Here is a 27,942-nt window from a genome sequence, read left to right as displayed (position 1 = left end):
GGAGGAAGGAAATTCTGTCATTTAGAACAATGGGCCTGCTTCTCTATCTATAGACGCAGAAAAAGGGGAGAAAGAAACAAGCGAGAAATAGAGAGCAAGGATAACGACTTGAGGACCCTTCTTGTACATCGAAAATGAAAAAGACATGCTAAAAAACGTATTATTATAAATTTGGGTAAAGCAAAGCAAGGCCTAATGCAGAAAATGGACTATTTAAACCTAATTATTCTGGAATAAGGAGACACAGAACTGACCTCCACTGGTATTTATTTGATATTTTTATAATACACTTCACAAACAGCAACAGCCATTCCGAAGATTTATCCTGATATAAAGTGGAAGCTCGTCACAGTGGGTAAGTCACATTCAGATCATCTGGTGGTGTGAAAAGCCATTTTAATGATGCAAAATGACTGATTTGGAGCTGTAGTCAGCATATACTGAATAACTTTTCCAACCAGAAGTAAATTTTGTTTCTTGGTTGTTCTACATCCGCCCTTTACCCAGTAGAATGTGATGAAATCAATTATGGTCAAAGAGTCAACATAATAAAGGTCAACTTCACTTTTGAGGAACATATGACACTTAGGGGGTCTGTTCAGGGGTTTTCCCATCTGTCTGTGAGGATACATGGAGGTGAAGTCCACAATCAGGGTGGAGGACGAAAAAAAACATGTTATTATATGTAGGCGACATTGAGCGCTTTTAATCAAAGTACAACAAGGATGATATTCATAGAATGTGGTTTGGCTGCATAGCTTATCCTCAGCAATGATAGTTTTATGCTGGTTGATATCCTCGTCATGGCCTCTTGGCGAAGCCACTTGACTCTTACTTGACTTCCACAAGTTTGCTTAGCTCAGGAGCAACAGTGCCAAACCTCTGCTTTTCATTAGACATGTAGAAATGAATGTGAAATAAATCTTTTTCTCAGAGCCATAACTATTCGCCGCCTGCCCTGTCAACTTTGTGGCATTCCCCACTAACTGCGTTAATGCTCTGTTACTCATAGACCCTTAGATGACGAAGAACGTATGACACTGCACGTCCTGATTATTCAACGAGACGCTAGCTTTTCCTGCCATTTGTCTACTGAACGTCATTCACAGCCAAAATATGAGTTGGATATAAATAAATCTCAATAACAACACATATCTAGAAAAATACATGTTTAAAACTTTAAAGTCTTGCTTAATGCCCAATACTGATATATTGAGTCAGTGGTCTTCTGGTGTTTCTCTGCATCTATCTGTCTCTGACTGTTAAAGGGGTCATATGACATTGATTAAAAGAATATTATTTCGTGTATTTGGTGTAATGCAATGTGTTTATGCAGTTTAATGTTAAAAAAGCATTATTTTCCACATATTGTTTCTCCTCGATGCCCTGCCTTTCTGAAACGCGACAATTTTTACAAAGCTCATCGTTCTGAAAAGCAAGGTGTGCTCTGATTGGCCAGCTACTGAGTGTGTTGTGATTGGCCGAATGTCTCAAGCATATGACAGAAATATAACACCCCTTACCATACTGTGGTGCCGTGTGTCCCAGCGCAACGAGACAAAACCAGTAAAACCCATTATAAATGAGGCATTTTGCTACATCCAGTGGGCACATAATTGCTGATTATAATGACTTAAACTGTCTTTTTATGCATCGTGTATCATGCTGCGTAAACATAAAACCATGTCTGCATTTGTGATCGGAGAAACGACAAATAACAAGAGCTACACAAACTCGCGTTTGAATTGTCAGTGGCAAATTTACATATGAAAACGTACTTACAGTCTCTGAGTCAGAAGCACCAGACTGTCCTTGCAAAGTTGGAACTGTCCCACTTTATAGAAACAGACATGGGCATTGTAGTCTACTCTCATTGTAGTCTTCGTCCTCCATAAAATGCGCTGCACACATCTGAATATTTAGGTTGAACTGTTCTGGTGTTGTAAATACAACTTAAAGGGTACATAGCATACACAGTTTCACCTAATCTCATGTTAATCTTGAGTACCTATAGAGTAGTAGTGCATCCTTCATGTATCCAAAAAGTCTTTAGTTTTATCATATTTATTTAAGAAAAATACAGCTTTCCGATTCTCTCCGGAAAAAGCAGAGCTCCTGGCAGTGGCGGCTCCAGACAATTTTGATTGGGGGGGCAATGGGGGGTCCTGGTCATTTCAAGGGGGGTCTCATGAAAACCAACAAAAAATACAGTGGGCACGGCTAATAACTGCATATTAATGCATCGAAAATACATTTTGGTCCAAAAATAGCAAAAACTATGACTTTATTCAGCATTGTCTTCTCTTCAGTGTCTGTTGTGTGAGATTTCAAAACACTGAAGTGTAGTGATATCCGGTTCACGAACGAATCATTCGATGTAACCGGATCTTCTTGAACCAGTTCACCAAATCGAACTGAATTGTTTGAAATGGTTCGCGTCTCCAATAAGCATTAATCCACAAATGACTTAAGCTGTTAACTTTTTTAACGTGGCTGACACTCCCTCTGAACAGGGCCGTGTAGAGACCTTTGGAGGGGCAGGTGCTCAAAGTATAAAAGGGGCACATGGAACAAGGCTTTAAATGGCGCTGTTCAAAATATCAATACAGCAATATATTGTGATGCATTCCTTGCTGATTCACGTATGGATATGGATGATTATGTATTGATACAGCAGCAAATGCTTTGATGCAGTTTTGAAAAAGAAACAATAGAGAAGACAATTTTAAGTTTAAAATAATAATAGCTCTGGGGTTAGAAACTGAAATGTCTTAAATTGTCCCAACCTGATGTCTTTTTCTTCTCTGTTCTACAGAATAATTAAGAACAGTGGTTATAGTAAAAACTATAGAAAACACTTGTGCCTCTACATTTTCCTCTTTCTCAGCAGCCTCTGTCTCCTGGCTTGCTGTTACCTGCTCTCTTTCTGTCACTTGTGCCTCTACATTTCCCTCTTTTCTTCCTCTATCTCCATCTCGTTATTTGATCTATTACTTTCCACTCTCTGTCCATCTAGGAACAAGGCTCAATTTACTATTTCAGCATTAATCTATTATTTTAACCATCACTACTACTCTTGCACCTAATCAATAATTCCACCTTAAATATTGATACAAAACATTAAAAAACTGATACACTGGAATATAGTTATTAATATTATTGTTACTGTTGTAGTTGTTGTTGTCTAAAATTGAACACCTTTGCAATGTAAACAAATGACAGGATACATTTGTTATTCATATCCTTCACACTGCACTTTGATGTCAGGTAATGCGTTTTTTATTGACATTGATATTTTTACATTTATTTCCAGAGAGATATTATTGAGTTTACAGGCTAAAGTGGTCTTGCTGTTGTAAACACTGTTGCTATTGTAGAAAAAAAATATTTGCGTCACATTTAAAATATAATTATATAATTAATTTCTGAATTGTTTTTATTTTTATAATGATAATTCAGAGAATGAGAAAATCTGAATAAGCCTTACCAGTGTTGTGATAATTATTTTTAAGGCACTCAACATGTTAAAAAATAAATAAGTACTGTAATATAATATAAGTTTAGTCAAATAACATAAAAAAGACCAGACCCCTCGATGCCTGTGAAACTTTTCTCCCTCAAACAGCATGCTAGCGTTACTTCTACACTACAGGCTACACACAGCAACATATCTGAATGTTCTCACATCACATCGTTCTTGTAAAATAATAATAAGTAAATAAACACCAAATCACTTCGCTGAGAATGAAACACCACTTACCAGCTGCCACGGTGTTGAAAATATCCTTTAGCAATTAAAAAATGCGCGTGCGGCGTGAGAAATCGTCCCGGTCGGATGAGGTCGTCGTCGTCAGATGAAAGGTCATCATGTTGGTCATTTTATTTACGGCTAAATTATTATTAATAAATTGTACTAATATTAGGATTGGGCGTGGGCAGGCATTCACAAAAGGGAATGTTATTACAAAAAAAATTTGAGGAAATTTTGCTTTGACAAAAGGGCACTTAAGGGGCAAAGGAGCAGGTGCTCAAGTGAACCTGTTCTTTCGGACAATTCGATCAAATAAACCAGTTGAAAAAAAACGGTTCACCGGTTCTTTTGCGCTCGATGTAATGTCATTAGCGATGAATGCCCTTCATTCAAGCCTTCGGTTTACCCGCGATTATAACATTAGCACAGAATCAGTTCAGAATCAATCACCAAAAGAATCAGTTCGGTTCAGACGAGCTGTGTGTCAGTCTGCTTCACACTGAATCACACATGCGCAGTATCATCAGCTCCTCAGTTCTCGAATCAGACGCGTCTGACAGAAACGGTTCTCGGTTCAGTGTACGAATAAATGTCGAAATAATTATTATTTATTATTGTTCTGCGTAGTTTGAAGTGAAACATTTTTTAATCTTTATCCCGGATATATATATATTTTTTAATCAGGAAGAGGAGGGGGGGTCAAATGGGGGGTCAGAGCGTTTTTTTGCAGGGTCTTGAGTCCCCCCAAGACCCCCCCGGCGCCGCCGGTGGCTCCTGGAGGCATGCCGTGAGCGGAGCTATAATACTGATGTTTCGTGTTGTTTCCATTAACATATATTCACTTATGTGCTGATCTCCAAAAAAAATACAGAAATCTGATGCAATTGTACTTACATGACTGGGGTCTTTTATCACAGGAACGGCTCCATGTTTTAATAGCAAACGATTCGCAAATCCAGCGTCGACTTGGGCCTTGTTTAAAAAACATTCGTCACTCAAATGACCAGAACACACAAAGGCACTTGATACACTCTGTTGCTGCCCCGGAAAAACAAACTGCATCCACTGTTCATGTACCGCTGGGTTCTTGGGGAAGCTGAACACGGTAAATTTTCCCTCACATCCAAAAACGCACTTATTTGGATGCATTGAAGGGATGCATTGGAACAAATCCTACGCAGCGCTGCCGACGATTTTGAAGCGCGTTGATGTGCGCGGTCTTGCTCTCCTCTGGCCAATGTGTGCCCGGGCGACAGAAATACTCATATAAGGAGTTCCGCTCTATGTTTCGTTCTTGTCTACGTCATTAGATCCACGATCGAACCAGTCGAAACTTGTACCAACGGAAGTAATATTTTCGGCACAGAAATTCTCAGTCATTCTTCTAAATTATTTTTTACAACTTTGGGAATGTTTAGCATGAGAATCCATCTCTTTAACACTGTGAACAACTCTGAATACACGAAACACCATGTACCACATTTAACCACTGATTTCTTGTTGTGTCCTCTTTTGGAAGACCAAACCAAGTAGTTTCGCTTTCACAACGAAGCACACAGCGTCTCCACGATATGGCGGCGACAGCAACAATACTACAGCCAGAATCAAAGTTACGCCTTCTTTCTTTGTGTGAACATTTGGGTGGGTTATGCAAATTTTTCCACATCGTGACATAGACATGTGGGGCGTTTAAACGAGCTGTTTTAGGAAGGTCGCGGTTGACTCTTAACTTTTATAAAGAATATCTCTTTGGATTTGAGGCTTTAGTCTTTGCAACTTGACAGTGCTTCTTCATGCACCAAGAGCTTGTAACACTCCAAAGAGAAAGGAAAATTTTTAATCGCACCATATGACCCCCTTAAGACGTTTCCCTTTCTTGCTTTTTCCTACTTCCCCCTGGTCCTTCCTTTCTCAATTTATTTTTGTCATTATATCTTTCCATTTTCCACACTCCCGTCCAGTCCTTACCTCCCTCTCTCTTACTCCCTCAGATGGAGGAGTCTGGCAGTCCCCGATTTAGGAAGCTCCATTTCCCAGTGGGCTTGTGGATAAATTCTCCACGGAAACACTTTGCCAAGCTGGGAGCTCGCTGGCCCAGTGCAGCATCTGTCAAGTCAGTGTTCTGAACTTTCTCCTGCTCTCTGGATCAATGACAAATAAGAGTGTCCAAGATAAAGAAAGTTTAAAACATGTGCCAAGTTCTTAGAAATGTTGGTTTCACTTGGAAAAACTTTCATAACATTTTCAACAAACGTTTCAGTTTAATGACTCTAAAAGTGTCATGTGGTATAACCATCAAGGAGAATCTAACACCATATTTTCCATTTACCTTTGAATAAATGTGTGTAAACATTCACCATTCCTTCGCCATTACCTTTAAAAAGGTTTTAAAATAAATTTGCCAAGGTAAAAAATTTTCATGACATTTTGTGTGACATTTTACAACTTGAACTAACCTTGCATGACCTTTTGCAAAGGCAAAAAAGGCAAATTATCTGATATTTTAAGAGACTTATTGACCTTGACAAACAATCAAGATTAATAAGCTCAATAAGTAAAAATAATTAAAAGTAAAAATCTGAACCTTGGAGACACAAAATAAGAGTGATTATAACAACATTATTTATTCTTTCATTTATTTTGTCATGTGAATGCTTGCTTGTATGTCGGTTTCACCAAGTTTTTATATATTAATTTTTATATATTTTATATTAAATCACTACCTCTAATTCTATTACTTTCATTCTTTTTCTTCATTATGATATCAGTACAGTTATATCACCCTGACATTATATATATATATATATATATATATATATATATATATATATATATATATATATATATATATATATATATATATATATATATATATATATATATATATATATAAATATATATATGTATTACAATTATTTTAAATTCACTATAGAATATCATAGAATATTCAAGTCATTGTATTATGAATTGCATTGTTAATTTTATTTTATTTATAAATTAATAGATATGGACAAACAAACTTGAATGTCATTGGTTAACATTTTACTAAGAACATTTCTCTTTCCAGTTAATGGGGGCAGATTATGGAAAGATTTGCATGCATGACATCATCATGGATGCTTTACTGCTTTACTGTACAAACTTCAGATTAATATGTGGTATACAATGTATGATTTGTATATCACCTCCTTCCTGTTGCTTTCATTTAATCAGGTCCACAACCAGTTCAGATGCTGCTTCCCTTCCCGAGGCCCCATCATCAGTCCCTTCCTCCCTCTCTCACTCCACCTCTTCTCTTGCCCCACCCTCTCCATCCCCTTCTCCAGCCTTTCTCCGCCCTCGCCCTGCCAATCAGCAGTCCCGGGCCAAGCGGCTGTCTCACCTTTTCCTGAGAGGCCGGTCCAACAGCGACAGAGACCGTGCCATTGGAGAACGTGAGAGGGAAATATGGGTGCATTCTGCCACCCCCTCATCACATCACTACCTGCCTCCCGCTGCCTCTAATGCCCCTGGGCTGGTCAAGATCTATGGAGATGCCCTGTCCAGTGGAGCTAACTATCGGAGCCTGCTGGCAAACATGCACTCCACTGCCCGCCAGCTCATTCAGCAGGTCATCATCCGCTACACTGAGAGAGAAAGAGAGAACGAGAGTGAAGACACAGGTATTTCATTCCCTTTAAATGGGGAACCAGACTAGTTAGTCTGTATTTTGTAAAAATTATGCATCAGTTACTCCATGGCCACAGCTGTCAAAGTTCTAAAAAGCACTATAAAGATATCAAAAGTGTGACTTTAATGCGATAGTCCACCCAAAAAATAAAATAAAATCTTATGCTCACTATAGCTGCATTTATTTGATCAAAAATACAGTAAAACTATAATATTGTGCAATAATATTACAATTTAAAAATAACTTTCAATTTTAATCTATTTTAAAATGTAATTTATTCTTGTGATGGCAAAGCTGAATTTCAGCAGCCATTACTCCAGACTTCAGGGTCACATGATCCTTTAGAAATCATTATAATATCCTGATTTGGTGCTCAAGAAACTATTTTTTTTTATCATCATCAATGATATTTTATCATCATCAATATCATCAATGAAAACAGTTGTGATGCTTAATATTTTTTTTCTTTGTTTATATTATTTGATAAAAAAAAGTTTAAAAGCATTTATTTGAAATACAAATCTTTTATGACAATGTGAACACTTTCACCATCACTTTGGATAAATGTAATGCATCTTTGCTAATTAAAAGTATTAATTTCTTCTACAAAATTGTAATTTTAATCTTTTGAACAGTATGTGTTTCATTCTGTTCATCACAAAAAAAGTTATGGCATCAGTAGGCTTGGAATAAAGCACATGATCTGTATGAATCACTTTTGTGGTTTGAATGGTTGTTGTTTGGAAAGAACCAAGATAAGATTCTTCAGAAATATAGTACATGCACATTTGGAATGACATGAAGGTGAGTAAATAATGATGGAAGCTTCATATTGGCGTGAATACATGGTTCATCCATCCATTATCTTGTTATGTAGGAAAAATAAAACTTCAAAAGCAATCTGCAAATAATCAAATGTGCATTCTGAGTGGAGACATCACAGATTAGATGTAGGAAATTAGGCTATAGCCGCTCATTGTATCATTCCCTTCTGAATGTCCCAACTTCCTGTTCACCTGGTCAGCTCTCCAGAAATATTCCCCTGAGGACTTCCTGTTATGTGATGTCATTGGAAAGCCCATTCAGCAGCCAGATGGAGCCAATAAGTGGCAAACAGAGTGCCGAAGGAGCGTGGCATCCTGGGAATGCCCCTTACAGCTAGTGGATATGTGGAGGCCGAAGGATGGCTTTGAACGACGGTTTGAGATCCAGCGCCTTGATGAATATGAGAGAGAGGAGAAAGAGAAGGAAAAAGAGAGAGAGAGGGATGGAGAGAGCTATCAAGGTTGGAACATTGTTATATTTAACTGTAAGACATTTTACAAGTGTATTAACCAGTGTGACAATTAATTTGTGGGAAAACACTATCGTGGTAACAGGGGTCCGTTGGAGGCGGAGCCGCATGTCCTCTGGGGGCGGGCCAGAAGAAGAACGAGGTCATCGAGGGCGGAACACAGAACTGAGGAGGAGTATTAGTGATATGAACCTGAGTCTAAGACGTCGTCAGGGCAACGCTAGCAATGACCCTCGGCGCTCTGGCAATGCCCCAAATGGACAGGATAGAAAGAACATCGTGAGCATGATAGCAACTGAAGGAGGAGAGGTAAAAAATTTAAATAAAATAAAAAACACTGGCCAACTTTACAATACATCACAACCTCAAAAATGTGAATTCGAATTTATAACAGGGCCCAACAATTTTTCTTGCTTGCCCAGTTTGAGCTAGTAGTTCAGATTTCTATTTGCCTTTCCAATATATTCACCAATTTTTTTATTTCTAATTTTTATTTCTAAAATCATAGAAATCATTTTTAGAAGTACTTCAATGTACAGTATAATATTTATTATACTTGAATATTAACTTAATATTTAATGTAAATGTTTACTTTGAAGTTATAAAAAATTACTAATTTGTCACAATTTTACACATTTTTTATAAACTTTTTACAACTTTTTCTTACTGAAGCTTCTAAGACTATAATTAACAAGTCATTATTACAATTTTGACAAAGCCATGTTAGCCAACTAGATCATTTACCTAGCTTAACATTGACAAGCAGAATTGACACATCATAAGTTTTTTAAATTTATAAAATCTTTTATAGTTTAGACGTATTTAAAAATGTGCAATACTGATAATATTTAAACATCAACTTCTTTAAATATTTAACATTTATTTCTAATTATTTAAAAATATTATTTACTATACAACTTAAAAAAAAAAATGAAATAGCTAAATAAATAAATAAAAGCAACTTGACTATTAGTCAAGTCATTATTACAATATCAACAATAAATCATCTGTGTTTATTTTACCAAGCTAATAATTTTAAAAAGCTGACATACAGAGGAACATTTTTAAACTGGCTCTGGCACTGGCTCAATTAGTTCAAATGAAAGTTGTGTCAACTGGCTCTTGAACTCTCTCACATTCTTATTGTTAAGCGCTATAATATATGAAGAGTTCAGATGCCAAACCCTCTAAGTGCCATCTGAAATATTCATATAAAATTAGGATTTTTATCAGGCTCCTATATGTATGTTCAGTTAATTCACTTTAATAGCCTTGAAAAGGACCTGCACTTTGCCATTAAAGTAAAATGGCTCAACCTAAGCATAGGAGCTTGATAAAAATCCAAATTTTAGATGAAAATTTCAGATGGCACTTAGAGGCTTTTGCATCTGAACTCTTCATATATATCCCTACTACATTTCCCCTAAAATATCCCTAAATTAAACCCCTAATACTAAATGAAATAAAATAAGTCAACTTAATACCTGTTTTTGCCATTATACAGCAAATGCATGCAATCCATTCACAGTACTATCTGTCTCTGCTTTGTCAGGTCACTGGGTCAAGAAGTGGTGGAGGTGAGACAGAAAGATGCACTCGGGCAGCAGAAGAAGACACCTGTGACCTGGAAGTGATGTCGCAAAGTCTGATTCTTCCACCAACAGATCGGCCTTACTTCCTGTTACTGCAAGGCTATGACCAGAGCAAGGCTAGACATGCATCATCTCACTTATCTTACAGCCATGACATGACATCATACCTGTATTCCTCTAATCACAACATACCATCAGTGCTTTCATACCTTTGAGTGGAATGGCCATTGAACACGCTGCACAAAACAGCCACACAGAAGCTTTATATACACACGTGGTCCGGACAATACCAACACAAGTGTCACAAGGTGACGATCTTTAGGGGCGGAACCAAAATTCGGGAAGTTTGGTTCCGCCCGGAAGCGTTTCCGCCCGGACCGGAAAAACAGAACACCGGAACTTCCGGTAGCGCCGTAAGAAGGAAAATCAGGGAATTCGATGCACCTGTGCCTAGTTAGGGACAGCGGTTGGTGATTGGAGGATACGCTGGACAAGGCAGTACTTAAGGCCAAGTTATTTCCCAGTCTGGGAAGCTCTTTTTGGTGTGTGTGAAGCACTGGGTTGTGCCCGTCTTGGTACGCTGCTGGTAGCTGTCTAACTCTCTCTCTCCCTCAGGCTGGAATTGTATGATTGTGAAGACATCGCGAACCTTAAAGGTTGAGAAGTGAACAGATTATACGGCGAACTGAGACGACGTGAAAAAGGGGATTGGAAGTGGCATTGATGTGAGTACTAAGAGCCAGTCGAAAGTGCCCTGTATATTGACCTGGCGTTGTGTAGATCTCTCCAGGAGGAGGAGGGCGGCCCTACCCCTAATATAGTGTGGTGGGAGAGCCGAAGGAATACTTATTGAAGTAGTCACAACGACGACATCACTAGCTAGGCCGCATATTCCATCGCCAGATCCGAACCAAGCGAAGTGAAGGAAGACGGGTGTCCTTTCCGTACACTGAGTGTGGTGGGTGAGTCTTCGTGCTGTGAAAACCTATAATTTTGACGTGGTGTTGTATATTGCTGTGGGCTGCTGTGTATTGCCGTGTGTCCTGTCAGATAAACCCCCGCCTTCACGCACTTCGGCGTGGGAGGACAAGGAGATTGCTGGTCCTAGCCTAGTTCAGTACAGTATATGTTGTGAGCGTGCTTCAGATCTCCGGAGATAGCACGGTACGCTGTGTCCAGCCCAGAGGTGAAAGCCATCCAAAGCAGAGTAACTGTGTTTTGTGTCCAAGTTGATACCTGTGGAGAGGAAAGGAAAGAGAGTGAGTAACACAAGGAGAAACAGAGGAAACCTGTACTTACAGTGCGCTGTGTTCAGCCCAGAGGTGAGAGCCATTCAAAGCAAACTAACGGTGCTATTGTGCCCAAGTTGATATCTGTGGAGAGAAAAGGAGAGAGAGGGAATAACACGAGGAGGAATAGAGCGAACCCTGTACTTACAGTACGCTGTGTCCAGCCCAGAGGTGAGAGCCATTCAAAGCAAACTAACTGTGCTATTGTGCCCAAGTTGATACCTGTGGAGAGAAAAGGAGAGAGAGAGTGAATAACACGAGGAGGAATAGAGCGAACCCTGTACTTACAGTACGCTGTGTCCAGCCCAGAGGTGAGAGCCATTCAAAGCAAACTAACTGTGCTATTGTGCCCAAGTTGATACCTGTGGAGAGAAAAGGAGAGAGAGAGTGAATAACACGAGGAGGAATAGAGCGAACCCTGTACTTACAGTACGCTGTGTCCAGCCCAGAGGTGAGAGCCATTCAAAGCAAACTAACTGTGCTATTGTGCCCAAGTTGATACCTGTGGAGAGAAAAGGAGAGAGAGTGGGTAACACGAGGAGAGACTGAGGAAACCTGTACTTACGCCGCTGCCTGTGGAGAAAGAGAAAGCGAGTGAGCACCCAAGGAACGAACTGTGTGAACCAGTACTTACTGTGAGCTGTAATCAGCGAAGAGGTGAGAGCAGAACCAAGCTGAACTAACTGTGCCTGTGTGTCCCAGCCGTTGCCTGTGGAGAAAGAGAAAGCGAGTGAGCACCCAAGGAACGAACTGTGTGAACCAGTACTTACTGTGAGCTGTAATCAGCGAAGAGGTGAGAGCAAAACCAAGCTGAATTAACTGTGCCTGTGTGTCCCAGCCGTTGCCTGTGGAGAAAGAGAAAGAGCCCGTTGCCTGTGGAGGAAGAGAAAGAGAGTGAGCACCTCGAGAACGAACTGTGTGAACCAGTACTTACCGTGAGCTGTATTCAGCGAAGAGGAGGAAGAAGGAGGGCGCTACGGATACCTAAGACTCAGGCCGGGGCCCGAGTCCTACGCCCCGGATCCCCGTGGCCCCCTTGCTCCCTGACCTCTTCCCGGCCATAGCCCATCTGGAGGGCCGAGTCAGAGTTTAGTTTTAATTGCCCCTTCCCTATTCCCCAAGCTATTTTTAAATATTTAAATAAAGATTGTTTTATCACTTACTTGTTCTCGTGTTGTTTGGCCATTGGGTCGGGTTTGGGGACCTCCTCGAGGTGGAAGTTGAGAAGGGGTGTGGCTTAGTTAAAGCATAGCCAGCCCCTGGGTGTGACAGATTTGGCGTAGTCGGCAGGGTTTCCACCTCGAGTTGAGTAACCAAGGTCGTCCAATGACCGACAACGCGGGGCTTTCAGCCCAACCCCGTGCCATGCCCGTTTTTAGGGGGAGCCCCTGGATTCAAAAATATGGGGGGACAGAATCCGAGGTACGATTGTCTGAATGGAAGGCTCAACTAGAGTACTTGGCCGACCTACAGGGCCTTAGTGCAGCCCAGCGGCTTCAATTTGTGTTAAACTCCCTGGATGGAGAAGCGCGGCGAGAGGTGCATGCCGCCCCCGAAGCCGTTAGAGCCAACGCCCAAACCGTGTTCCAGTTCCTCACTGAACAGTATGGTGACCACACCCCCGTAGCTGTCCTTCGCTCCCAGTTCTTCAATTGTAAGCAGGGCCCCCGCCAACCGATTAGAGCTTTCGCCCTGAGGTTGCGAGAGCAATTCGCCCGACTACAGACCCGTCGGGACCACGGGTTGGGAGATGGAGAGACTCTATTGCGGGACCAGTTTCTTCTGGGGTTGAAGGAGGGTCCGGTGAGACAGAGCCTACGTATCCAGTTTCGAAGGGACCCGGGTCTTACGTTCGAAGATCTGAAGAAAGAGGCACTGGCCCTGGAAGGTGATGAGACTGAGGTGAGTGGTTCCCCAGTGTGTGCGGTTGTCAGTGAAGTAGCACCAGCACAACCCGGAGGCCCTGACTGGAAGCAAGCACTGAAGGCTGAACTTTTGAAAGATGTCCGCGATCAGATGTCTGAACTGTCTAAAGCCCTCGTAGGAGAATTGCGCCAAGGACGGGCGCGGGAGGAACCACGGCCGGCGCCCCGAGACCGAGTGTACTCAGAGGGAGGCCGAGAGCCGTTCAGGCGCCCGAACCACTTTAACCGGCCCCGTTTCGAATGGGACGAGCAAGGGCGACCCATCTGTAACCGCTGTGGCAAACCAGGTCACTATAGCCGTCAGTGTGGGCCCCGCAGGGCGTCAGAAGGGGGTTTTTAGGTCGGCCGGCCACTGTGGGTCGTGTGGCCGGGACCCCTCGAGAAGACCCTGGAAGAGGATATGGCTCTAGGAGCCAGATGATTGGGCGTAGCCCCGTGGCGAAGGTGAGAGTGTGCGGCAAGGAGATTCAATGCCTGGTAGACACAGGCTCCCAAGTGACGTTGTTTGCTGAGAGTTTATCCGAAGAAGTGTTTGGGAAACAAGGGGCACCAGGGGCGGAGGCCCCCTGGCTTACTCTGAAGGGCGCAAACGGCCTCGACATCCCATATATTGGCTACCGATTGACGGACCTAGAGGTTCACGGAGTGATGGTCCCCCAGAAAGGTGTGATTATCGTGCAAGACCATTGTCTGGGTGCACATCGAGCCCTGTTGGGCATGAATGTCCTCGCTGATTGCTGGGAAGAGCTATTTCGGGCTAGGCCCGTATCAAAGATACCACCTGCAGAGAGGCCCAAGTGGGAGTGTGTGGGAGCTGACTGTCGAAGGGTGCAAATGAGCCAAGTCCGCAGGGAACAGGAAGAGGTAGGAAGAGTGATGTGTCGTTTTGCTTTGTCTGTCCCCGCAAAAAGTGAGGCTGTTGTGTGGGCGCGAGTACCGCCCCGAAGAGCGGGCCCAGAAGAGTGGGTGCTGGTGGAGCCCCATGTGGATTGTCCACAAGTGGAAGTGGCACGAGGATTATCGACGGTCCGGCGGGGGAGAGTCCCCGTGAGGATACGGAATGTACATCCATACGCGGTGCAACTACATCGGCACCAACGATTAGCCCGTCTGACAACGGTTACATCCCACCAAGTAAGGGAAGAGAGGGATATTAGTTTTCGTCAGGTGTGCCCCACTGTCATCGAGGTGGCCCTGACACAAGTAGACACCCCATGGGGTGGTATGGAGAGGAGTGTGCCGAGCCACCTGGCGGGTGAGTCGTTACAAGGGGAGGATTTAGAGCAAGCACAGACACAGAAGTTACAGGCCCTCCTTCGGAGATGGCAGCATGTGTTCGCCACCCACGACGAAGACTACGGATGCACCCAGGTGGTACAACATCATATACCTACCGGGGATGCAGGGCCCAGCCGGGAGAGGTATCGTCCAATTCCGCCCACTTTGTATACCGAGGTACGTACACTCCTGCAAGGCATGCTGAAGCAAGGAGTTGTTAGGGAAAGCAGCAGCCCGTGGGCGGCCCCCATAGTGCTGGTGCAAAAGAAGACGGGGGCTTGGAGATTCTGCGTGGACTACCGTAAGCTGAACCTCGTGACTAAGAAAGACGCTTTCCCTTTGCCACGGATCGAAGATTCGCTTGCCAGCCTCACGCAGTCGGCATGGTACTCTACCCTAGATTTGGCCAGTGGCTACTGGCAGGTGCAGGTGGCCGAAGCAGACCGGGAGAAGACTGCCTTTACAACCCCGTTTGGACTATTTGAATGGGACCGGATGCCTTTCGGGCTCTGTAACGCTCCGGCCACCTTCCAGCGGCTGATGCAGCGGTGCTTGGGAGGTCAGTTAATGGAGTCAGTATTAGTTTACCTGGATGATGTGATTGTCTACTCCCCAGATTTTGATTCACACCTGAGGCACCTCGAGGAAGTCTTTCGGGCCATGGAGAAGTACGGATTGAAACTACAGCCCAATAAGTGTCACTTACTACGGAGAGAAGTCAACTTTCTGGGCCACGTGGTCAGTGCGGCTGGAGTGTCCGTAGATCCTGGAAAGGTATCGGCCGTGAAGGACTGGAAGGCCCCGAGGACAGTGAGGCAAGTGCGATCCTTTTTAGGATTTGTGGGATACTATAGGCGTTTCATAAAGGACTTTTCAAAAATTGCTAAACCCCTTAATCAGTTGCTGGTTGGCACAGGTCGTAACCGGGGCCGGGGGTCGCCCAACGTAGACTGGGATGCAAATTGTGAGTCGGCGTTCCAGACATTGAAGCAGGAGCTGCTACAGGCCCCTAGCTTGGCATACGCAGATTTCACAAAACCATTCCTTTTGTATACAGATGCCAGCAATCTCGGGCTGGGAGCGGTGTTGGCTCAACGGCAGGACGGAGTTGAGAGGGTCATCGCGTACGCCAGCCGGAGCCTCCACCCAGCCGAGAGGAACGATGCGAACTATAGTTCTTTCAAATTGGAGCTGCTGGCGTTGAAGTGGGCCCTAAGTGAGAAATTTAAAGACTACCTCTGGGGTGCCAAGGTGACGATCATTACAGACAATAACCCATTAGTACACTTACAGACGGCGAAGCTGGGAGCCGTGGAGCAGCGGTGGGTGGCCCAACTGGCCAACTTTGACTATCAACTACAGTACCGACCAGGGCGTGAACACACGAACGCGGACGTCCTCTCAAGGCTGCCCGAAGCGGAAAGCCCCGGAGGGGCCAGCCCGGAGGAGGGCTATATGGTAGGAGCAGTAGAGGCACCAGGCAACAGACAAGAGGCCGTGCCTGAGAACTGGGGATGGGATCCCCGTCGGTGGAGGGAGAGACAGGCCAGGGATCAAGATGTGCGGCTGGTAAGAGAATGGCTGGAACAGGGCCGACGGCTGACGCCAGCGGAGAGGTTAGCCCAGACGGATACTGGGAGGAGGCTGCTGGGGCAATGGGACAGGCTGGAGCTGAGAGATGGCGTTTTGTGCAGAAGGGTCAGTGACCCGAAGTTGGGCGAAGAAGTACGCCAGATCGTGGTACCCGCAGATGAGGTAACGGCTTTAGTTTCGGCGTACCACAACCAGTTGGGGCATCAGGGACAGGAGAGGACCGTGTCCCTGCTTAGGAGATTCTTCTTTTGGCCCGGGCTAGAGGCATCGGTGCACGCCCTAATTCAAGCTTGCCCGAGATGCATATTGTTTAAGTCCAGACGGGAGGTCCGAGCGCCAATGGTACCCATCCATGCGAAGGCCCCCCTTCATATCATGGCTATGGACTTCTTGACACTGGGCCGACCACGAGATCGCTACCAGAACATCTTGGTAATAACGGATTTGTTCACAAAGTACGCTTGGGCTATCCCCACCCTCGACCAGACTGCAACCACCACCGCTACAGTTTTATGGCGGGCCGTCTTCCAGACGTTCGGATGCCCGGAGTTTCTGCACTCCGATCAAGGAGCCAACTTTGAGTCCAGGGTAATTAGAGAACTATGCCAGTTGTACGGTTGCACGAAAACTCACACCACTTCGTATCATCCTCAGGGGAACGGCGGCTGTGAGAGATTCAATCAGACCCTATTGGGGCTGCTGGGGACCTTGGACCAACAACGGCAGGACGATTGGGTGAGTGCCTTGCCAAACCTCCTACAGGCCTATAACAACAGTATACATAGTACTACGGGTTACGCTCCCACTTACCTGATGTTTGGCAGACACATACGAATGCCTACTGACCTGGTCCTAGGAGTGATAGCCGACCAAGAGGAAGCAAGTGTAACGGAGTGGGTGGGGCGCCATCACCAGCGCTTGCATTTCGCCTACGAGCAGGTGTCAAAAAGGATACAGACGGCAGGAGAGAAAAGTAAGCGGTTGTATGATCGGACTGCTAGAGAAGCCCCTCTACTGCCAGGAGAGAGGGTGTTGGTGAGAGATAATCGGCGGCAGGGGAAGGGGAAACTGAGTGACCGTTGGGAGGCCACCCCTTATGTAGTCTGCCGGCAGCAGAGGCCGGGGCAGCCGGTCTATACCATCCGGCCAGAAGGGAAGTCAGGCCCCGACCGTGTGGTGCACCGGAACATGATTCGCCCATGCCCTAACTACCCTGAAGCCGTGGAAGAAGTCCCCACGGAACCTGTACCAGCGGCCCCCTGGATTGAAGGTTGGGCTGTGGTACCAGGGAGACCCGTGGTGGCACCACCCCCGATCGCCCCGAGAGAACCAGAAGCAGCCCCTGAACAAGCTGAGCCCGATTCACCAGTGAGACGATCCCAGCGAGAGAACCGAGGCCGACCCCCTGCCCGCTATGGGGAGTGGACAGCCCGAGGACGTTCTAGGGACTAGAACGGATTGGCGGGGGAGGATGTCACAAGGTGACGATCTTTAGGGGCGGAACCAAAATTCGGGAAGTTTGGTTCCGCCCGGAAGCGTTTCCGCCCGGACCGGAAAAACAGAACACCGGAACTTCCGGTAGCGCCGTAAGAAGGAAAATCAGGGAATTCGATGCACCTGTGCCTAGTTAGGGACAGCGGTTGGTGATTGGAGGATACGCTGGACAAGGCAGTACTTAAGGCCAAGTTATTTCCCAGTCTGGGAAGCTCTTTTTGGTGTGTGTGAAGCACTGGGTTGTGCCCGTCTTGGTACGCTGCTGGTAGCTGTCTAACTCTCTCTCTCCCTCAGGCTGGAATTGTATGATTGTGAAGACATCGCGAACCTTAAAGGTTGAGAAGTGAACAGATTATACGGCGAACTGAGACGACGTGAAAAAGGGGATTGGAAGTGGCATTGATGTGAGTACTAAGAGCCAGTCGAAAGTGCCCTGTATATTGACCTGGCGTTGTGTAGATCTCTCCAGGAGGAGGAGGGCGGCCCTACCCCTAATATAGTGTGGTGGGAGAGCCGAAGGAATACTTATTGAAGTAGTCACAACGACGACATCACTAGCTAGGCCGCATATTCCATCGCCAGATCCGAACCAAGCGAAGTGAAGGAAGACGGGTGTCCTTTCCGTACACTGAGTGTGGTGGGTGAGTCTTCGTGCTGTGAAAACCTATAATTTTGACGTGGTGTTGTATATTGCTGTGGGCTGCTGTGTATTGCCGTGTGTCCTGTCAGATAAACCCCCGCCTTCACGCACTTCGGCGTGGGAGGACAAGGAGATTGCTGGTCCTAGCCTAGTTCAGTACAGTATATGTTGTGAGCGTGCTTCAGATCTCCGGAGATAGCACGGTACGCTGTGTCCAGCCCAGAGGTGAAAGCCATCCAAAGCAGAGTAACTGTGTTTTGTGTCCAAGTTGATACCTGTGGAGAGGAAAGGAAAGAGAGTGAGTAACACAAGGAGAAACAGAGGAAACCTGTACTTACAGTGCGCTGTGTTCAGCCCAGAGGTGAGAGCCATTCAAAGCAAACTAACGGTGCTATTGTGCCCAAGTTGATATCTGTGGAGAGAAAAGGAGAGAGAGGGAATAACACGAGGAGGAATAGAGCGAACCCTGTACTTACAGTACGCTGTGTCCAGCCCAGAGGTGAGAGCCATTCAAAGCAAACTAACTGTGCTATTGTGCCCAAGTTGATACCTGTGGAGAGAAAAGGAGAGAGAGAGTGAATAACACGAGGAGGAATAGAGCGAACCCTGTACTTACAGTACGCTGTGTCCAGCCCAGAGGTGAGAGCCATTCAAAGCAAACTAACTGTGCTATTGTGCCCAAGTTGATACCTGTGGAGAGAAAAGGAGAGAGAGAGTGAATAACACGAGGAGGAATAGAGCGAACCCTGTACTTACAGTACGCTGTGTCCAGCCCAGAGGTGAGAGCCATTCAAAGCAAACTAACTGTGCTATTGTGCCCAAGTTGATACCTGTGGAGAGAAAAGGAGAGAGAGTGGGTAACACGAGGAGAGACTGAGGAAACCTGTACTTACGCCGCTGCCTGTGGAGAAAGAGAAAGCGAGTGAGCACCCAAGGAACGAACTGTGTGAACCAGTACTTACTGTGAGCTGTAATCAGCGAAGAGGTGAGAGCAGAACCAAGCTGAACTAACTGTGCCTGTGTGTCCCAGCCGTTGCCTGTGGAGAAAGAGAAAGCGAGTGAGCACCCAAGGAACGAACTGTGTGAACCAGTACTTACTGTGAGCTGTAATCAGCGAAGAGGTGAGAGCAAAACCAAGCTGAATTAACTGTGCCTGTGTGTCCCAGCCGTTGCCTGTGGAGAAAGAGAAAGAGCCCGTTGCCTGTGGAGGAAGAGAAAGAGAGTGAGCACCTCGAGAACGAACTGTGTGAACCAGTACTTACCGTGAGCTGTATTCAGCGAAGAGGAGGAAGAAGGAGGGCGCTACGGATACCTAAGACTCAGGCCGGGGCCCGAGTCCTACGCCCCGGATCCCCGTGGCCCCCTTGCTCCCTGACCTCTTCCCGGCCATAGCCCATCTGGAGGGCCGAGTCAGAGTTTAGTTTTAATTGCCCCTTCCCTATTCCCCAAGCTATTTTTAAATATTTAAATAAAGATTGTTTTATCACTTACTTGTTCTCGTGTTGTTTGGCCATTGGGTCGGGTTTGGGGACCTCCTCGAGGTGGAAGTTGAGAAGGGGTGTGGCTTAGTTAAAGCATAGCCAGCCCCTGGGTGTGACACAAGCATGCTGTGTCTACATCTTCATCTCTGCACAATGACCTCACACAAGCACACATTGTTGAAAACTGTAACACTCTTCATTCCTTATCACCGCTGTATTTATGCAACTTAAGATAGGAGATTGCCCAGATTGGAGTAAAGACCACAATGAAGATCATAACAGCTTTTTTCCACTCTCTGTCTTCACCATTCACCTTCTCATCCTCTCACTCTCTTGTTTATTATTTGTTTAGGACTTTGTGTTGTACATAATGGCGGGTCACACACATGTTATTGGGCGGAAGCCAACATTCCGGGAGCGTGAGATGGACAGGGAGAGAGAGATGAAGGGGAAGAGGCCTCTAAAAGTGGACACTTACCTCTCAGCACCTGACCTGCTTGCCCGACACCTCCTGATCAGAAGAGACACAGCCGTCCCAGAGCAACCGCGAGGTCAAGGTACCCTTACACCAAACCAACATAAGTCAGATAAAATTAATGAATAAAATTCCACAACACAAAACAAAATTAAAGGGATTATTGTTGCAAATGGGCTCTGCTTTCGATTTTCACATTCACATTCAATAATGCGGCACCAAGGATGGCAAACATTCGCGATAAAACAGGAACAGAAAGTACTGATGTGGAAAAACGGCAATACTGCAATCTGTTTTGGGAAGTTTAATTAAATATCTCAGGGTGTATTATTGATTAAAATCCGCTGGCAAATTCTGCAACTTTTTCACTTTATTTCTGTGATCAAGTAATTCCTCTGAGAATCACATTTGAAAAAGACTTGAAAGAATCTATTGAATCAGTTCCTTCCAATTAATTATCAAAGGAAGGAGCAAAATGGTGTCATTCGTTTCTTAATTCAAGCAACAGTCACACTAGACCAGAGGATCTCCATTTTTTGATCCTCAAGGTCCACTGTCTTCAAGAATTTAGCTCCAACTCTAATCAAACAAGCTAATCAAGTTCTTCAGGATTACTAGAACTTTACAGCCAGGTGAGTTTGATCAAGGTAAGCTAAACACAGCAGGAAGTGGACCTTTAGGGTCAGAGTTGAGAAGCCCTGCGCTAGTCTTTTAACATGCAGAATTTCAGTGAAAGCTGTAATGGTTGTAATGTGATGTCAAAGTTATCTTTAAAAAAAAAAACATAATCCAACATACAATACATTGAAAATGTAACTATATGTAATCTACTCATTTTGCAGATCGCAAAACATATTAACATATCAACAATATGAGTTCAATTAAACTTCAATTCGCATTTACTTCTGTTCCTGCCCCCCACATAAGCATTCATATTAAAGGAAGCTAGTGGAAAAAAAAGTGCTGTGCTGTTTCTCACTCAGTAAAACAGGTTTCTTTATTATGTACTTTTCAACTGTCTGTTGTCGCCGATATCAGTTACAGTCAAAATAAATGGCACACTACATGACTTGGATCACAGTCAGGTCTAAATATTTGACCTGCTAATTCCGTCCACACATTGCACGATTTCAGCCCTGAATTTTCTGCTCGCCAACAGTTTGTTCAAAATCTGAGGCAAATCTGTTCTAGTTCACGTCAGTGCCAATCGCTGTCAAAATTTTCAAAGACTCTGATTTTTCAAGTGAGAAGTGGCAATGTGTTGTTAAAGCCTGGGAGATATTTAGCAAGTAAAACATCAGGTGCTGTAGTGTGCAATTTGTTTTGACTGGAAATGATGTCGGTGACAACAGTGTAGTGTGAAAACAACAGCAATCAGATGACTTTGAAAGTCATGTAGTGCATAAGCAGAATAACACAGACATCAAAAATATTACTACTAACAACAAAACTTGCAAAACCTATCATGCTAGCATATATTGCTATCAGCAAAGAAGAAGGTCACACTTGCACATGTTGTGAATGGATGCAGGTATATACATTTACTAAGCAAAAACATTACAAGTACACAAAAGCACTTGAATACCACAGTGAATCTGTGGAATGTATTTTATTTTTTTGTTGTTGTTTTTTTTGTCTATGTATCAGGGTTGTAGTGATATTTATAATGGTTATTTATTTATACTTGGTGAAATTGCATCATATTTGTAAAAAATGTGTTTATTTTAAATATAGCAAGCTATATTAGCCATGTAGCTCCTAGTGCAACCACATTTTCACCTTAAAATCTAGCATCAGCCAGCAACACTAGCCTGTCCAATACTGTTTGCATTTATACTTCTGGTTCTTATTCTTCTTCAGCTTTGGCGCGTCCATTCAGAGGAGGACCTGTCACTCTTAACGGAGCCCCACTTTATAGGGAAGCAGTCCTAAAGCCTGGAGACTTGTTGGGTCTTGGCAGCCACTTCCTTTTCCTTTACCGTGACCCCCGTGTGACCCCCGCTCCGCCCCTGGCCTTACCGCCTCCATGGCAAGGTGACATGTCAACTTCCTACAGCCCTGGTGGGATGACAGATAGACAGGAAATGCTCAGGCAGTATCTGGGGTCCACAGAATCACTGCTGAGATTCCAGGCCAAACATGCGGATGCCCTGCTGCAGGTAAACACTGATACAATCGAATGCTCCTTCTGATATACCTGTCATAAACAAACACCAGTGCATGTAAATACAGAGTTCTGACAAGGGGAGCGGAGGGGGTTATCATAATGATTTACTGCAACAGACAAACAGTAGGCTACAGTGATTTAAAAATCATACAGCAGCTCCGTCAACACTTCAGCATAAATGCTTATAATACGGCATACTTAGTGAGTGCTGCAATGAAACTTCATTTAGGAAAAATATTATCACTGGTAAATTGTGGTGTAACAAATACTGCTGTACTTTCAATTTTGCCATGGCTTCATAATAGCTATTTATACAAGTCGGTTACTACTGCTACTTAAATTTCAGGAAATTATTTCAAAGAACTCCAGCCCAGATTCAGGGGGCGGGGCTTTAGCACCTGCCTATCTTCTGTCGCTCATGATTGACTACGCCTCTAAACATCTGGATCCTGCATTATTACCTCAGCTACTTTTAAAGGCAGCCAATCAGATCAAAGGAATTGTTTGGGTGAGTATCCAAAAGTCTAGTGCAGTGATTCCTCTCCAAGGCTATGTGTATGTGATTTTGCTTTTTTAAATCTATAAAGCAGAAATGACAATTTTTTTAATAAATATAAAATTTATTGTTTTATTAATTAAATACTTATTATTTTAATAATTAAAAACATGAATCTTGTACTTTTTATTAAATAAAGGGCTTATGTTTTGTCATTTTCATCCCATCAAATGTCTGCCAATCCAACGAATACCAAACTAAATGCAATTATGACAAATACTTCTGGGTCTTTTTCACATACGTACAGTACATGTTTAGATTTGTGTTTAATTAAGTGAGTTATTGTAATAATAGTTATTTTAAAAATATTAATAATGATCATGCTAAATTATATCCATAAGATGAGATAAAAGGATCACGTGTCTGGTTTGGTGTGATAATAAAGGGATTTGATTTGTGTTGATGAAGAGTTGCTTGAGTGTTACTAATGGGTTAGAATAGGTTGGAAGCCACTGGTCTGGATAATATGAAACATCATGAAATCATGAAGTGTAAAACCACAACCTTTATTAGGAGTTAAGTAAAGTACCGGGTTGGGCTGTTATGTAAGAGCACTGAGACAGCAATTGGAGTACAAAGGTGATAATGAACACGACATGATTTGAACAGGCTGACACTGTTCTGGACACTTTTCTGCCCACTTTGGTGTTTTCTCAAACCACTGCAGAGATAAACCTGGACTAATGGTTAAAACACACAACACAGTAATAGTTTATCTGAGAGTGTTTTAAAATGTACTCTCTCTCTGCACTGTGAAGCTGTGGTTGAGGAGCCACAGCTGCAGACACAGATGGGCTTTCACTGGAATTTCACCGTAGTTTGTAAACAGAGGTTGACTGATGTCATTTCCACCCGTTTGGAAAATGTGCTGTCATTGTCCGGACACATCAGCCAAACACTCCCGCCCATGCATTCATCCGAGTCTGCTTTAATCTCTCTCTCTCCCTGTCTGTTCCATTATTCATCTTTCAGGACAAAATTAAAGAGTTCGGTGACAAACATCCAACACAAAAGTAAGAACCTGCACCACCTCTCCATGCTGTACTAGATCTGTATACACTGTTCAAACATTGTTGCTCAGTGACAGGTCTGTAAACAGCAAATTCCCCTCACCTTACCCAGGACTGAACTTGTGTTTTGCCATTCTTTAAATGATCCTTTACCGTGAAATGCCTGTGCATGCATGCCTAGAATATACCTTCTATTTAAAGAAATTATAGAATCATATAACGTCATGTAATTATATAATAACTTAATATATAAAAATAGTCATTTGTATTGTATATTATATATTTAATTAATCTAAATGTTATTTTTTATATAAATTATATATATATATATATATGTGTGTGTGTGTGTGTGTGTGTGTTTGCTTTATATAATTATATGTATGTATAAATATATTTGTGGATTTTGTGCACTATGCTGAGGTTTTATGTTTTTTGATGTGTGTTTAGCTCAGCAGAGGCTGATGTTGAACTTGTTCCACCAAGCATGCAGAAGCTCTCCTCTGACCTTCGACCTCTAATGTTCTGGATGTCCAATGCCACAGAGCTCCTGAACTTCTTTCAGGTCAAAGTTGAAGCCATGGAAAAAGAATGGGAATTTGAAGGTTAGTGAGAGATCTGCAATTACAGCATGTTTTCTCAAAACAAAAAATACTTGTGTTGCATTACGTGCCGTATCTTTGGTTGTAGACGTGTTATGTCTTTTGTTAGACTAAATCAGTTTTCTCTCATCTATTTTTATGCCGTCTTGTTCTTTTTAGTAAACCTGTTAGTCTAAGCAAATATTATGCATGGAGAAATAGGCCTCAACTTTGTATAGAATTACAATGAGGATATATTCAACCTACAGACTCATGCCTCATAAAACTCAGTTAAAATCTTTTCTCAAATGCCAAAATGTACTCATCACCATCACATCAGCCAAGTGTAGTTGTTATTCTTTCCAAGATGAGATTGTAAAATAACACATTTTATTGGCAACTAATATATTGAAACTGATTGCAATTCTTATAAATCATTAATGTTAATAATTACCAGGGATGATTTATGTTCATCTGCAAATCCTACTGACATTTGGAGTTTAAACATAAAATAAAGATTATGATTTGTCTCATCATAACCTGTAGCCCCGGGTGACCCAGTGCTCTCAGCTGATATGGACACCTGTTCTGAGGCGCTGGCACAGCTGGATGATGTCATTATGCACACCTTTCAGCAGTGTGTTTACCATCTGACCAAGGTTAGAGGACGTGCATCAGCGGTGCTTGGATGACACATTTATTTAATGCATTTGATTGACTTAAAACTCATTTTCCTCTCTTTCAGACGTTATACTCTTTGCTCCCGGCACTGTTAGACACTAACCCATTCTCCAGTGAGGAGAAGAAGAAAGGGAAAGCAGGACCAAAGGACAGAGCTGGTAATGAAGGGGAAAGAGATGAAGAAGAAGAAGATGTCTCCACTTTGCCACCCACCGTCGCTGGACTGGTGGAAGTGTATCGCTGCTCTTTGCAGCTTTCACGAGACGCTTGCCTCTCTCCACCGCTGACCTCGCAAACCTTTGGCTACCTCTTCTTCTTCACAAACACGTCTCTGCTCAACACACTCTTGGAGAGAGGTGAGAATTTACAGTCGTGTTTGCGTATGGTTTCGGGCAGCATTGACAGCAGTTGACTTGAGCAGGATGTGACGGCGATGGACGACCAGCACAAATCCAAGTGTGAGGTTGAAAATGATTCATTTGTTCCATCTTTTACAGATTCTCTATTCTCTTGGTCACGTGCGGTTCAAATACGAACAAATCTGGACCTGGTCTTAGACTGGCTACAAGGAGCAGGTCTTGGAGATATTGCGTCAGAGTTTCTAAAGAAGCTATCGGTTACGGTTAACTTCCTGTGCATACCTAAGACCCGCCTTATTCAGGTTAGAACAAACTGAGCACATGCACTGAATATGTAAAGCAATGCTTTTCACATCCCTTACTCAGTCACATGACTATGAATTATCACTCTGTTCCTCAGTCATCCTGGTCAAGTTTACAGGAAGAACATCCCTTGCTAAGTCCTTCCCAGCTTCACCACCTTCTCACTCATTATAAGCTTGGACCAACCAGAGCCCCACCGTCTTCGTGGGCTCCGCCTCTTGGTACCGAACTTGGAGGTGGTGGGTAACAACCTAAATAAATTAACACATTCTTCCTGTATATACTAATGATACTACACCTGTAAAAACTATTTTATATAAACTTATACGTATAACATACACTACTGTTCAGAGGTTTTGGGGTCTGTTAAACTTTTTTGCAAGAATGTAGTAAAAAAAAAGAAATGTTAAATAAATTATGTTTCAGAAAAATTCTTTTTTTTTCCATTTTAATTAATCAAATAATCCTTAAAAGGTTTTCGCAAAAATATTACACCTAAGCAGCACAACTGTTTACAACATTGATAATATTAAGGGTTGACAAATCAGGATATTAGAATGATTTCTGAAGATGAATTCACATGAAGGATCATGTGACACTAAAGACTAGAGTAATGATTCTGAAAATGATGCTTCATTTTTAAAATTTAAAATTAAAATTGAATTTTACAATATTATTGTTTTTATAGTATTTTTAATCAAATAAATACAGCCATATGAAGCATAAAAGACCATTGCACAAATCCTACCGACCCCAAACTGTAGTGTAAATACTTTTAGTATATTATATTAATTTTATACATTATATATTTTTTGTCTTTATTCAAATTTTAAGATATTTATGAGAGTTTCTTGGACCATCCTCCTCTTATCCTGCCTAACGAGACACCTCGTCTGGATCTGACTCAGCCAATCCCAAGCCCTGAGCTATTGAAGGAAGTGACACGCCTGCGAACGTTCCTGTGGGGGCTCGACCAGGATGAACTTCCTGCTAATCAGCGGACTAGACTGTAACAAGAATTCACTCCAGTTTTCAAATTATGAACATTATCTAGTCCTCACATAGAGAAACTACCAATCTTTAGACACTAGTAAGCTACATAAAGGCCTGTGCATATCAGATTAAGTTCTTTTTTTTTTTTTCTTTTCTTTTTTCCTGTCAAGCACAGCTGTTGGATTTTGATGGATAGACACTGACTTCACTATGAATATGTATAATTCATTGCATTAGTTACCCTAAGGGTTTATGCTAGAGGAGATTCATTGCCTGGTTGCAATGATAAATGCCAGCCTGTTATTTTACACAGTATTCAAATGTTCTGTAGGTTTTTTATTCCACTGTTAATGTTACTAAATATGACACTACAATAAACAAATCAAACGTTTATGATCAGATTTTTTTATGTATTCTCATACATTTAGCGAGAAGCTGTTGGAGAAAGTTGTGGCCACCTGCTGTTCTATTAATCAACACTGGGTGGCATGATAACAATGGACTCAACGATTAGTTAGAGAGAGACTCCACTGGACACCACTGAAAATACATATCACATATCATAGCTTATATTAATGAGGATCAGTATCCTTACAATTACTCTAGATTATTGTTCTAGAACGGTTTTTATAAATACTTATTATATCCTATACCATAACGGTTTATAGTGGAAATACTGATACATGCAGGGGCCCTTACAATTAAACAGTAGCCTACAACCATATACTATATGAATACTATTACTACCGAAAACCATAATACATACATCCGGGATTTAAAATTCTTTATTTGATGACAGTTCATGTAGCCTAA

At 42.9% G+C, this 27,942-nt stretch overlaps 1 protein-coding gene across 1 annotated transcript; it reads left to right on the top strand.

Annotated features, from left to right (window-relative positions):
* Nucleotides 1–52: 52 nt before the first annotated feature.
* On the top strand, nucleotides 53–27,520 carry LOC132158266 (ras-interacting protein 1-like). Its single transcript, XM_059567606.1, has 16 exons — nucleotides 53–355; nucleotides 5,743–5,864; nucleotides 6,965–7,413; nucleotides 8,446–8,706; nucleotides 8,801–9,024; nucleotides 10,268–10,423; nucleotides 20,360–20,564; nucleotides 22,343–22,641; nucleotides 22,996–23,157; nucleotides 24,178–24,218; nucleotides 24,663–24,817; nucleotides 25,340–25,452; nucleotides 25,539–25,830; nucleotides 25,972–26,135; nucleotides 26,234–26,375; nucleotides 26,971–27,520. Exons 2-16 carry the CDS (start codon nucleotides 5,743–5,745, stop codon nucleotides 27,147–27,149), a joined length of 2,964 nt encoding a protein of 987 aa, XP_059423589.1. The 5' UTR covers nucleotides 53–355; the 3' UTR covers nucleotides 27,150–27,520.
* The last annotated feature ends 422 nt before the right edge of the window (nucleotides 27,521–27,942 follow it).

This window comes from Carassius carassius, chromosome 15, assembly GCF_963082965.1.
Source record: "Carassius carassius chromosome 15, fCarCar2.1, whole genome shotgun sequence".
Classification (NCBI taxonomy): Eukaryota; Metazoa; Chordata; class Actinopteri; order Cypriniformes; family Cyprinidae; genus Carassius; species Carassius carassius.
Note: the sequence above shows the minus strand (reverse complement) of the source record. Positions and strands in the feature narration are given on the sequence as shown.

What these genes read in the sequence shown, in the direction of transcription:
- LOC132158266 (XM_059567606.1), top strand. Translation starts at nt 5,743, where the DNA reads ATGGAGGAGTCTGGCAGTCCCCGATTTAGGAAGCTCCATTTCCCAGTG. An exon ending in GAACGAGAGTGAAGACACAG is followed by an intron (nt 7,414 to 8,445) that starts GTATTTCATTCC and finishes TCACCTGGTCAG; the next exon opens with CTCTCCAGAAATATTCCCCT. An exon ending in CTAAGACCCGCCTTATTCAG is followed by an intron (nt 26,136 to 26,233) that starts GTTAGAACAAAC and finishes TCTGTTCCTCAG; the next exon opens with TCATCCTGGTCAAGTTTACA.